The sequence below is a fragment of the Grus americana genome, chromosome 10 (assembly GCF_028858705.1).
Source record: "Grus americana isolate bGruAme1 chromosome 10, bGruAme1.mat, whole genome shotgun sequence".
Classification (NCBI taxonomy): domain Eukaryota; kingdom Metazoa; phylum Chordata; class Aves; order Gruiformes; family Gruidae; genus Grus; species Grus americana.
The window spans coordinates 23,089,816-23,103,149 of record NC_072861.1 but is presented as its reverse complement, the minus strand read 5'-3'; the positions used below and the strand labels follow the sequence as shown (position 1 = coordinate 23,103,149).

General features: G+C 48.7%; 1 protein-coding gene across 13 annotated transcripts in view; it reads right to left on the bottom strand.

The window, feature by feature from the left end:
• Window positions 1-3,392: 3,392 nt before the first annotated feature.
• Window positions 3,393-13,334, bottom strand: part of GLCE (glucuronic acid epimerase) — a 56,625-nt gene continuing 46,683 nt past the window's right edge. For 12 of the 13 annotated variants that reach the window (XM_054837032.1, XM_054837029.1, XM_054837036.1 and 9 more), the window contains 2 exons: window positions 10,235-10,480; window positions 3,393-7,280 (listed from right to left, as the gene is read on the bottom strand). In XM_054837032.1, the coding sequence (XP_054693007.1) occupies window positions 6,256-7,280; window positions 10,235-10,480 (1,271 nt within the window). In that variant the 3' untranslated portion in view covers window positions 3,393-6,255. The remainder of the gene's footprint in view (window positions 7,281-10,234; window positions 10,481-13,334) is intronic. The other variant, XM_054837030.1, reaches the window with a different exon arrangement.

Sequence of the window (13,334 nt, the reverse complement as noted above, 5' to 3'; positions counted from 1 at the left end):
CCCCCGCTCCCTCGGCCCCCACACGCAGCCGGCCCCGGCTGCTGGCACAGCCCAGCTCATGCAACACATTTCTGGCGCCAGCCTGCCCTAATTAATATTTTTAATTACAAAATGAATATGCTGACACGTTCTGCTTACAGGGCGCGTGAGATGGAGGGATGTGTCAGTGCTGACATTACTGTAAATGTTTTTGGAGGAGGTGGGGGTATGACAGCCCCAGCCAGGAGCAGGGATGCTGCGGGGAGAGGGAGGAGGGCAGCTGCGGAAAACCATCGGGGAGGCAAGGGGAAGCGGGCGCCCAGGAGGAGCCGCTCCACGGGAGAGGAGCCAAACCCTCGCTGGAGCGTTGGGACTCCACGGGGAAAACCACCCCCGGCCCTTCCTCGCCGTCCCTGGCACCCTCCTCCCCATCGCTTCCCCGGAGCTTCACGCGCTGCTCTGCCTGCCCGTGGCACCCGTGGGCGCAGCTGGATACGGCCCCGCTCCGCGCAGCCCGGGCCCCGTGCATTACAGACAGCAATAGCCAGTATTAATATTTAATTCTCTGTAAGCAGCTCATCTCTCGGTTAAGCACCCAGCAGCCAGTCCCGCGGTCCCCGGGCAGAGGGAAATGGCATTTACCACCAGCTGCTTCTGCTGACATTTGATTGTTCAAACAAGGCCCAGGGAAAACAAAAAGCTACAGTGAACTATCGGAGCATTTAATAAGATCCAGCCAAGCCCTGCGAGCGCTTGGGATAAAGACAGGATTTTAATAAAAAGGCTTCTTTATGATCAAATTAATGGGTTAGTATTCCCCACCCAAGCGATGCCATTTGGATTTTTTTTTTCCTCCCTCTCCCAGTAATGGGCTTTGCAGAAACAAGTCTTTGTAGATGTTCCCGCACACGAGCGGCTGAAGGTGCCGGGAGGTGCCCGGGGGGGCCCCGGCTGATTCGGTACCTTCGAGGGCACCGTGCAAAGGGCAGTTCGATATCCCACCGGGAAAAGGGCCAGTGCCCGCAGGGTCCCTCCAGAGGGGCTGGGAGCAGAGCGGGGTGCTGGGGGGAGCAGAGCAGGGTCTCAGCTCACACCGCCATGGGACACAGCCAGCCCCGAGCCCTCGCAGCATCCTCAGCGGTGCCGAAGCCGGCGCATGCACCACGAGCCTCTTCCCAAGCATCCTCAAAGCCTCTTTTCACATCCAGAAAGGTTCGGCCGAGATTTCGCTGGCAAACAGGCACCTGGCCCCGGGAAGCGTGTCCGTGCACCGTTTATGTCTCCCAGCGCAGGTAAAGAAGCTGCCGCCTCCTTCGCTGGAGCCCTGCTGCCCGGGGAAACCGCTCCGTGCATCAGCGCCGTCTCTTGCATTTCCCCGTCAGGGCGACAGAAAGCCACTGAAGTGCGGTGAATCCATTTGGAAGGGAGCGCCTTGGGGCGATGGCATCCCTTCGGCTCAGGAAGGCAGTCAGAGCGGGCTTCTAAACGGAAAACGCTTCAGAGCAGCATTTCTGCTGATGGGGGGGGGCCGGGAGGTGCAGGGGGTGAGGGATGGAGCCGCAGCGGGATGGTGCAGGAGGGAAGCTGTACGTGGAGCTTTTTCCCCATGAGCAAATACTATTAATCTAGACTAATCTAGGAAAACAACAAAAAAACCCAACAGAGGGATATCTCACCTTCACCACCACCAAGAGCACGACCTGGCACCAGCATCTGCACACGCCGAGGGCGAGAGCAGAACCTCAAGTGCTCAAGGCCGGGCCAAGGCTCCTGCTTCTTCCCACCCTTGGCACCAGAAGCCTGACCTTGCTGTAATCAGCCATCAGATATTTTATGCCGCCTCCTCAGGGACAGCGACAGCGACAGCGAGTCCCCAGCAGCAGGTTGTCGGTGGGCACCCAAGCGCACCGAGAAATGAAGGTGTACTCCCAGCACGAGGTGTCACCAGCTCCCGGGGCTCGGTGACACCTCGGAAGGAGCGGTGGATGACCGGCCTCACGCGGCAGGAGATGCCCAGGACCCATCCGTCGGTCCCGGCGGGTGCAGACGGACAGACTGCCCTTGCCCACACCGACTCTGCAGCGGGTGCTCCAGGACGATTCCTCCGCTCGAGGCCAGCAGCACGGTGGGGTCTGACCCCTTCCAACCACGGCAGGCACCTGCACGCCTCCTCTCCAGGATGGGAAACGCACGAGCAGGAGCAGAACCCCTCCACTCGCTCGTTAGCGGTCATTACCCGCTAACACAAGGTGCTCCATCCCGTTGACCTTCGGTTCAACCCAAGGCGACTTACTCGGCAAGTCGCTTCGAGATACAAACCCAACAAGATGAGCTCTTAAAATATTTAATGTCCTAAAGATTCAAGCTGGCGAGCGCCAGGACGTCTCTCAACATTTGCACTTCCCCATTGCCAAACTCCACCTTGTTTAACAGGCTGGAACACCGAGGGCTTGGCATTTCAATAGCTCCTGCCCGTTTGGGAAGAGATTAGTAAAGTACAGAAGCAGCTATTTAACATTCAGGAAGTGCAGCGCATGCATGGGAGTTATCAGTCACTCCAGGCAGATGGCAAATGTATCTCCTTTCACCACAAACTGAGCAGCAAACATTCAAATTCATCACCAAGACAGCATATTTAAATCCACTTCTATTTTCAATTCATACGTTTTTAACAAACTGCTAAGTAATGAAAATCAATATTTTCACCCAAGCAGCCGGGAGACGGTCCTGAAGCTCTGCCCGGCTGCGCAGGATTTGCTCGGTGCATTTCGGTCGCGCAAAAATTATTCGCGACCAAGTCAAACGTGGCATCCTGGGTGCAGGTCACGTTTCCAGCCAAGGAGGCACCGACTTCCAAACGCCCGGCCCCGATTTAACGGCACTTCTGCATCGAGGGGGGAAGCGTCGCTTCAGGCACGGAGTGGCTAAGGCAGAGGTGACCTCGATCCCAATTTTTTGGGGGGAATTTTGATAGGACTTGCACATTTTTAGCTGAAAACCAGAGTTGAGACGGGTGCATTGCTTGTGCATGACAAGCAACCTCAGCCGCGCCACGTGTCGTCTTTGTTAGGGTAGGTCATTTTTAGGGACCAGTCAGTTAAAATTGTTATGTAATAAAAATCACAGAAGTTCAAAATGAGCAGAAATAACTTGTACCAGTAACATACGGCGTGACCTTTACCTGAGCAGACAGAGAACATAGATCTGTGGTCCTTACCTCAAATCAGCAAACTCTTAACTGTTGGGAAAAAAAAGAAAAAAAAGAACGTTTTATACCTTGCTTAGAATAAAAACCTTCCAGGATTCCCTACGAGGCGACATCTCAAGCCCACCAAGACGATTCTTCCTCAGAGCTCATCTGCCACCACACGCAGGGCAGAAGGTACCGACCGAAATAATGAAGACGCCCCATGTTTGTCTTAAGATAAAAAAAATTTATTTTACAGTCTTATAAAGCAGCTTTACATTAAGCACAAACGTTGATCCATTTACTTCGTATATAAACATAGTAGAACCTTTCCCTCTGCAAAAAGTCACGTCTCGCTGTATATAAAACTAACATGTGCACATTGTGCTTAAACTGCAAAGTCTGTACAGCTTTACAAAGGACTACCCTTTACAAGAGCATCCTGTAAACAATTTATTGCATATTTAACACATGGTGTATGTCCCACATGTAAAAAAAAAAAAAAAAAAAGTAGAAAAAATAAAGTACAATTACAAGGTGAACGAAAATAGCAGCTTTCAGTGAATGTCTTGCACAATGGCCGAGAAAAACCGGCGCTGCCACTCCTGTACAGTTGTGCTTGTGTCACTGGTTTGCATATACCCACGCGCACTGTGTTTCGATGAAGTCTATGTACAGTAAGCCTCGTGGAAAGGCCAAACAGATCTTAGTCCCTAAGACCTTTGTCAGTTTGAAGACCGAAAACAAACAAATGAAACCCAACTTATGTGAATTCGATGAAGTTACGGGCACCAACGTCCAACAATCCTCTTCCACTGCACAATTCAATTAAAAAAAAGTAACAGGAGAAGCCCCCACGCTAAGTCTCCCGGGTTCTACAACCTCGGATGGTGGTTGGTTTAATTTCCACGTGTGCTAAGGCCAACGGAAACACGATGGGAGATGTTAAGGACAAGGTGGTCTGACAGGACCAGCAGCGTTGGCATGGCCAACCTGCGCTCCGGAGCTCACCCATCCAACGGCTGAAAGATCAGCGACACTGCGATTTTTAACTCAAAATTTTTCAATTTTCAATAATTAAAAAAAAAGAGGAAATTGTGGCCTCCGTAAGGCACCGATACCATCTCTTCAGCAGTACCCAAAGAGTCTCTCCAGATTCTCCAAATCTAAAATGGGCAAAAGATGGAGGAAACACGCAGGAAAAAGATGTTTCTGTATTTGCGGTAAGGACCAGTCGTTTGTAAAGGAAGCACGTTTTTCTGGGGTTTGTGTGTGCGCTCGCGCGTCTGTGTATACACGTGTACGTAAAAAAAATAAAATAATTCACCTCTGCTACCTTTGGTATTGAAATTTCTCCTGTGACATCCACTTTTCATATTGATCGATATGATCGTAGCATGCGTTTGCAAAGATCAAGTAATTACAAAGTTGTTTCAAATATCTGCAAGAAATAGAAAAAGCATCAAAAAAATAGAGAAAAGAAAAAAAATAAAAAAAATCAAGATGCATATTGTCCTTGTGCCCAGCTTTTTTGTAATTTGAATGAGCTCTGTCCTCAGAACGATCATCTTAAGCTTAACCCCCCACCTACACGTACAACGTGGAACAGGATCAGTGGAAAAACCCCAGAGCCAGAGCGTCGTTCCCCTGCCGGCACGCTCCCGGTGGGGACTCTGCAGCAAACACCAGCATGCCTCAACAGAGCCGATAACCCCGTATTTGCTACGCTACCAAACTAACCACCCCTGATCTCATGATGCAATCGCTCGGTTTGACTCCTCTGGATCAACCAGGATGCTACACGCCGAGAAGGCAGGGTAACGGTGGGGGGAAAGGATGGATCAACAGGAAAAAGAAACCGCCTGGTTTCCTCTGCATTACAACCGTGCAGCGAAAGCGTTTTGGGTTCGGACGCGTGTGTTCGGTTATTGCACGAGTACCCTCGCTCGCTCGGCAGAGCCACGAAGACAAAGCACACCCAAGAAGCCAGTGCTGGAGATGTTAATGACCCCTTATGCGATGAGTAAGAAGACAGTAGGCAGAGGTGAAACTCAGTATTAAAGCACAGGTGGAGCTGGAAAGCCCTCTGGGGTAATTTTAATTTTTAAAATGCTTGATATACTCAAGCAGGTTAAAAATGAAAGTCACCATAGGAAAACCTTAATTAATTCCAATTGAATTTCCTGCACGCTACTCAAAATGAGCTCCACATCACACTCGGGAATTCAAGACAAGTCTCCCAAAGAATGAAGTTGCCAAAGCTTACAGAAACCTCTCAGATGTAATTAAACAATACGGTATAAAACATCAGGCTCCACGACGAGAGATTCCAGCTACCAGGGAGGAGGCGACACCAGCAAACCTGACGGGCGATGGTAAATTTGGCTTTACAAAAAGGGGGTGGCGTGGCTGCGGGCTCTGCGCAGTCCGTGAGCCCCACCGAGTTGTGCTTACGTGACGTGACTCTGAAGCCTGCACGCCGTCCGCGTGTTTTCCGTCCACGCATCTGTAAAGAAACCATACAGCTCAAGGATCTCCATACAGAGAATTGAAGGGGAGGGGGGGGGAAGTGTGTTTTTCACCCCAAGAAAAGAATCCGTGTAAAAAGAAACACCTTTAAAAAGATACACTGTCCTCTACCCAGGCTACAAGTAAATACACGTTTACGGCGTTACACCACATGATCTGTTACGCTGTTCCAACATATACACATATAACTCCATTTTCAAAGAGGCCACAGACTAACTTTTCAGGCAAGTGCTGGACTTCAGAGACCTGTATGGCTTCTGCAAATACTTTCCTACTAAAAGGAAAAGAAAAAAAAAAAAAACCCAAACCCAAAACCATCCCCAAACTCAGGAGCACAAAGGGGTTTTGCTTCGTGCAGTTTCGCTGTGGAGCACTAAGGACAGGCGAAGTTCCCGAATCCAACCCATCGGACCCAAATATTTTCACACTGGAATGCAATGATTTCTGGAGATCAGTTTTAAGGATCACTTCTTTGAAACAGTCCGTAAAAAATTTCGGATGCAACCTTTGAAACCGTACCTCCGCGAGGCAGCAGGACCAGGGGAGTTTGGTTGTAAGCTCTAGTTGTGCTTTGCCCGGCCGCCTCGCAGGTAGCTCTTCCACCTCTTGACGAACTCTTTGAAGATGGGAGACTCATCTATGGTGCTGAGGAGCTGGAGCTGGTTGATGTGGGTGGTGTGATAGTCCCATCGCGCCAGGTTGGGAGCGGTGCCGAGCATGAAGTGCCGCAGGTCGTAGATGGTCCCTGAGCCGGTGTCGTAGAGGGGAAGCATGGCCTTCAGGGACTCCATGCCCCGCTCGTAGAGCACCCGCGCCTCCTTCCCCAGCTTCTCCCCGGCTGTTTCTTTCAAGTCATACAACCCGATTAAGGAGTACATGAAACCGTTGAGCACGAAGGAGCTGGGCGAGGTCGGGTACTCCTCGTACCAGTCGTGCCGGTTCATGAAGACGGCTTTCACCCCGCGCTGCTCCGACAGCAGCTTGTACGGCGCCGTCGCCCGCAGAGCCGAGCTGAGGAACGCGTGGTCCTTCGTCAGCAGGTATGCCCGCACCAGCGTTGAGATGGCCTGTCCTTGCGCCATGGCCGAGTACCAGCCCGGGTCCAAGGACTTAAATCCTTCCCCCAGCTTCCTCGTCACCATGATGGGCCAGCCGCCCCTCTCGTCCTGGTTCCTCACCAGCCAGTTGCTGGCAGCAAAAAAGGCCGCCATGTGAGCGGTGGCCGAGATGGTGACGTTATCGAGGAAGCCTCTTCCCTTCGCTACCAACCTCACCACTCTCTTGGGCATGATTTTGGTCTGCTTCACAGCTTTCGTGTTCGAGAGGCCGACGCCTTTCCGCAGGTCGGTCACCAGGTCCCTGGTGAGGGTGCTCCAGCTAGTCCTGGCACCGATGCCGTAGTAGATGTCTCGGTCCTTGAAAGCGATGAGCTGGGTGTTGGAGACGTAGTGCACGGTGAAGAGCTGGTTCTTCTCTGTCGTCTCGAGAACCACCGAAACGCTCCCGTTCGTTACAAACTTGAGATCAAAAGAAATAATAAAATCTCGGGTGTTCCCAAGCTGCAGAGATACTCCCTCGGTATTTTCTGCAAAACAAACAAACAAACAAACCCTCGTTCAGTGGTAAAGCACTCACTTCTCCAAAGCATTTCAGCTACGGAGCGCAGCTTCCAGAGGTAACCCCTCTTACCAGGCAGGATCCAAAAGCTTTTAGGGCAGCCCATCAATAATTCAACCATCCTTTCTGCGCGCTACCATATATTATTTAATTAAGCATAAAAGTAAATCCATGAGCAAAGGCTGGCTCCCGCAGCACCGGGGAGAACTCGTTTGCATCCTGCATGAACACGCTGCAGCACTTTGCTGCGGAGCAGAAGTGCCAGGGGCTCAATCAATGGCTTTATCGGATGCTCCTGGTACCTGATTGATCATGGAATCATAGCATCATAGAATCTTTAAGGTTGGAAAAGACCTCAAGGATCATCAAGTCCAACCGTCAACCCAACACCGCCGTGTCTACTAGACCATGTCCCAAAGTGCCACGTCTACACGGTTTTTGAACACCTCCAGGGACAGTGACTCCACCACCTCTCTGGGCAGCCTGTTCCAATGCCTGACCACTCTTTTGGTGAAGAACTTTTTTCCTAATATTCAACCCAAACCTCCCCTGGAGCAACTTGAGGCCATTTCCTCTTGTCCTATCACTTGTTGCTTGGGAGAAGAGACCAAGACCTACCTCACCACAACCTCCTTTCAGGTAGTTGTAGAGAGCAACTGTGATGGAGGGGTGCGAGGGACACCAGAGGACCTGGGGTAAGGGACAGGGCCACCAATGGGGAAGGCTTCCTGCTGCCTAAGAACTGCCCTAAGAACGTAGATGCTGCGTGATTTTTCTCTTCTGTAATTCAAAACATAAACCAACAACCACCCTTTTCGTTCCAAACTGAAAATTTCACTCTGCAGAAAAGACACCAAAAAACGTGGCGTCACGTGAGCAGTTGCATTTCTGAATAAAGCTCCACTTTCAGCAAAAATAAAGCTGGAAGTGCCGAGAAGCGGGTTATTTAGGATCCCCTCAGGACTAATATTTAAATCTGCGACTTTTTTCTTTCCCAACCTGACAGTTCCAACAACCAGTGTGCTGATTAGTTTAATGGGGGAAGAAAAAAAAGAGAAAAGAATATAGAAAGACTAACGCCTTAAAGTATTTATTAACCTCTCCATTGGCAAAACTCAGTCAAATTAAAAAAATAAAAGAAACAAAGCTCCTAGGCAATACCACATAATGAAATTCAGTGTTCTCTCGCAGGCTAGATTTTAAAATGTAAAATCAACTCCTCCCCAAACCCCCATACTAGAGGATCAAAGGGCTAATTAGTTTGTAAGGCTGTGTGCAAATCCTGTAGCTCTGAAGGCACAGAGGGATGAGAAACACTTAAAGACAGTCATCTTAAATTAACGGCTTTCCACAGAATAAAATTCTCCCGCGCGAGGCAATTGTTTCCTTCCTGCTCCTTCTCCACGTGTCGAACACCCCAAAAACCTTTTTACGTGCAGCCAACGAGTGACGGTTGCAGATTTCCTGCACAGCGGAGGCTCTTCCCCATCTCCCAAAGGAAACTACGGCATTTTGCAATGTCTTGGGTTGTAAGGTGCTATCGTACAGCGCCTAGTCTTTTGACTGAATGTCACATTTTCCAGTCTTTTAAAGTAAAAGCTTCACTCCTTTGAGTTTTGGAGATCAGCATCTGCTTCGGGAGAAGAAAGCGAGCGCTTTGTTACACAACATTTTGCCCCTGCGAAAAATCTAATTAAAAAACCCCACTCGCAATTCCTGTCAAGTAAGTTTTATGGTTCCTTGTAAATAACTGCTTGTGTGATAACGAAGGGAATTATAATGGAGGGGGGGGAAAGAAAGAGTTTTAAGAAGCGAAGGAGAACTAAAGGCCGCCCGTTGTTTGCACTGCCTTAAGTGCCTATAAATCCATTACTTAAGGCCATCTAAGACGAGTGGATGCGTACCACGGCCTTCGAGCCCCGCAGATTACTCTGCCATCAATAAAGGATGAGGAGAGAATACATAGCAGATCTTTTAGCCTTTCCTCTCCCCGTATTTATCTACTACAAAGACACAAGAGTGTTCGACAATTTTTTCCCTACAGACCCAGGCCTAAGGTGCCAACTGAAAATTACTTCATTGTCTTTTTAAGTAATGGACTCATTAATTCTAATGGGTATTGATTGAGGAAAAATACATTATGTCCTTATTAATGAGCCTGTCCTAGCACAAAGGAAACTCTCGCATGAAATAATAAATTTCCCTGCTAAGTATGAAACAGAACACGGTTAAATTGAGGCGACAGCAACGAAACGCATCTTGCACGTCTGCGGGTGAAGGGGAGCCCGTACGCAGTCCCCCAGATTCTCACCGTCCCATCCCCGTCCCCCCCGAGTCCTCTGCGAATCCCTGCGCAGCACGTGGGCAGCCGCTCCCTCTTCCCGCCTCGGCTACGGCACCTTGGGTTAACCAGAACTAAGTTCTCAGATTTTGCAAAACCAGTTGCATCCCAGTGAAGAGATCCCGGGTCCAACCAGACAGCTGCACGTGCTACGCCTGCTCCGGGCTGAAAATAGACCTTATCTATCATCTGTCAACATCTGCTTATCACACGTCAGTGCTATTTCCCAGGCTTCACAACTGGTGCCATTTGGTTTTTATTTTTTTTTTTTTGCTTCTATTTTGAAACAGAAGCTGAAAGGCTCAGGAAACGTGACTGTAGCTTCTCATTGCCCTCCACGCATACATCCACTCGCTTTTTCATTAAAAGAATGCTGAAAAAGCAGTGAGGGAGAGAAAACGGAAGAGAAGAAAAACTCCACAGGTACAGAAATGAGATGACAGCTCAGGTGAGACGTTAAGGATGGGAAGTCACGCAGGATAAATGAAAACGCATTAATCCCAGCAAGTTAAAGCTCCCCTGATACCATCTGTGCAAATTAACGGACGTGGCTTACCTGCCACACATTTAGGATAACCCACCTGGAGCGACAAACTGTTTGACGCTCGTGAACTTGGCTTTATCGGACACCGTGGACAGAGAGCAGCCTTTCGGCACCGTCCAGTCCACGGACCTGCCGGTTTTGTCCTTCTCTTCGGCCGTCTCGTACACCTCGATGTGAGGCGGTTTCTCCGTCAGGTTTTTGCTGTAGTGACTTAACCCGTACTGTGCGATCTGGATGGGGTAGAAATAGCCTTGAGGTCCCCACTGCGTGGATAACGGCACACCTACGAGAGAAAGAAAATGAGTATTTTATCGGCACATTTTCAAAAACCACTCCTCCTCCGTACCCCGTCACTCCTTTACTTCTGGCAAATGATATTTCTAGGCTTCACCATTAGTTGGAGCGGAGGAAAGTGCTGCTGAAGGAGTGAATTGCTCCCACTTACACTGAGATCCGTCACTAGTCAGAACTAAGCAGATGTGAGTGGCAGAGAAGTCCTTATCATGGCCTTCCATACGTTCTCATTTAATTGTTTACTGAAGCATCATACTTATTTTAAAATACATTTAAAACGCCCTAACGGATTTTCCCCCCCCTACCCCAGAGACCACTAAATCTCCAAACGACGTTACATCTCACACAATCCCTTTAACGCCACATAAATCTTTGCAAATTAAGCGTATGTGTTATTACTAGATTTTGGTAAGAGTTATTCAATGCTAAAAGAGCAATTTACCCCGCATCCACAAATCTGCTCCAACGACCCTGGCTCCCCTAGGAGCATTACAAGCGCAGTCTGAAGCGGTTGGCGGCAGAAACCAGCCGGGCTCTCCATGCAATACCAGAATATGTCCCAGTCCTTCCACCCAAAGCTGCCCCTTGCCTTCAGAGCTACTGCTCCAGCCCAGCCCGCCCTGGGATTAACCCTCCGCACGCGACTCCCTGTCCCAAAAGCTGGCAGCCACGCAGGACAGCACGCTTCTCACCCTTAATTTAGGGTTAGGGTGATTTTAGATTTAAAAGTCTGCACCGACCAGAAGAATCCCCTGGAGTACCAAGCAGGAAGATCACAAAGAATGTCTTCTGTAGCCTGATGGATTGGATTTCACATGCAAAACCTGTTGTACAAGCTCAGAGAATGTCCTATAGCCGTGCTCGATATAAAACTTCCACCCTCCGTTATGATCGTTAGCAGAGAAGCACCGGCAGAAAGCTCCAGGCTCTCCTCTGCCCGTCCTTCACCAGCTCCCTGGAGCTGCAGCCTCAGGTTTTGGGTGGAAAACCCCTGTGTCATAAACCGCCTGTTGCATCATCATGAAAACAAACTGTGTGGAGGAGACTTATTCATACCCATACCTCCGTAAGCAAGCAAAACACACCATGCTTAAGATACAGATAAAACCAGGATTCTTCTAAAGTCCCGAGTTTTACTTGAAACAGATTCCCAACCTCTAAATATGAATCCAAAGTGGGAATATATCATCGTGACCCTCTTGCAGGAAACCAAGGATATTTAGCACTGTAAACCTTTGCACATATGTAAGGAAAGAAAAAGGAAGATGAAAATAAACAAGTTTGAACTTGCGCCATCTGCTATAAAAAAATCTGCTATAGAGCTTGAGAGAAATCTGCTATAAGAGCTTTACTTGAAATTTATACAAGATGACACGATTGAATTCTCCAGGTCATAGGACATAACAACACATTAACCCTGCAGAAAGAGAGAAGGTGAAAATATAACACGAGGGTTTTTTCATCATACAGCAATATGAGAATCTCTAGGGCTGGAATGATGCAAGGCAAGAGCCTGAAACTGCCTGAAAACGTGTTTTAATATTAAAATCCCTTCCCTGCAAACTACAACTATTTCTCTTCTCCGACCTGTTTGCTGGATGCCAATAACTCTGTTGCCTTTACAAAACCCAGGCTCTGGCACGTCGTCTCACGATGACAGCTCTTAAATCACACGCTGCAAAAAAGCAAGGTTTCTAGATAAATAACCACATTGTCGAGCATTAAACTCGCTGGGCTCTCGAGGTTTAAGCAGAGAGCAGTTACGCACCGCACCTCGCGCACACGTCTGGCAAGGCAGGAGGCTGCAGAATCGGTCCTGATTCTCAATTAGTTCCTACTGAATTTCAGCTTTTTGCTGAAAACCATCACAAGAACTGCAGGGTATGGTTGCAAGGGGCATCTCGCGCATCTTCCACATGTCCTACAAAGACCGGTGGGGCTCCAAGCTCTACGTCCAAGCCCATCCCCAACAAGAAAAGCAGCACCTGTGGTATTATTCACATTCACAAGCTGTATTTAATCAGCGATGACCATAGCAATTAGAAAGGAAAGCCATCTCCTCAGCCTCTCCCAGTCGATGTAAACCCTGAGCAGGGCAATGTGTAGCGGGTGTGTAGTTACCAGGATGCATTTGCACCTTCAGGAGAACCCTGGATGTCAGAGCCCTGTTTCTCTTCCTTGGCAGATGGAATGAGGACAAAAGTTTAAAAAAAATAATTAAAATGTGAAAGGAACCTTAAAAAAAAAAAAGGCCTGGTATACCCTATGCATTTGTTTATGTGAATCCTTTACAGACAAATTAATTGCATGACAAATGAAGTGCATGACACGCCAGCTTCCTGCCATGACCATATCATGGGAAGAGCTCACATCAACACAGCAGAGCATCACCGACCGCTGAGATGCATGAAAATTAATGTATTTTATTCCTTAAGTGAAAGTTGGTCTTTAATTTATGAGGGGTCATAGTGTCATATTCTATAATAGTTTTATCAAGTCATTAATTTTTTAATATGAAACCCGACAAGAATTTTTTGCGATCAAATCTTTGCCGAGACATGGGAAGACCTTGCGTCCTAATTAGCGATTGCATGGTTTAGCAAAAGTGCAAACTGGAAAGGTTTTACCGTAGATTAATTTTATCCAGGGACGCTTCAACGGCTGGAGAGCTTTTTGATCCTTCAGCAGTTTGCCGAAACCTCCTCACCTTGCTTTTGCAGGACGAGGCGATGCCCTGCCTGCCCCGGTGACGCCAATTTTACCCGTCCCCGTGCATGGGACGAGCTTTGGCGAGAGCTAATCCCCCACTGCTGGGGAAAACCCTCCCCGCTTGCTCTGGAGCA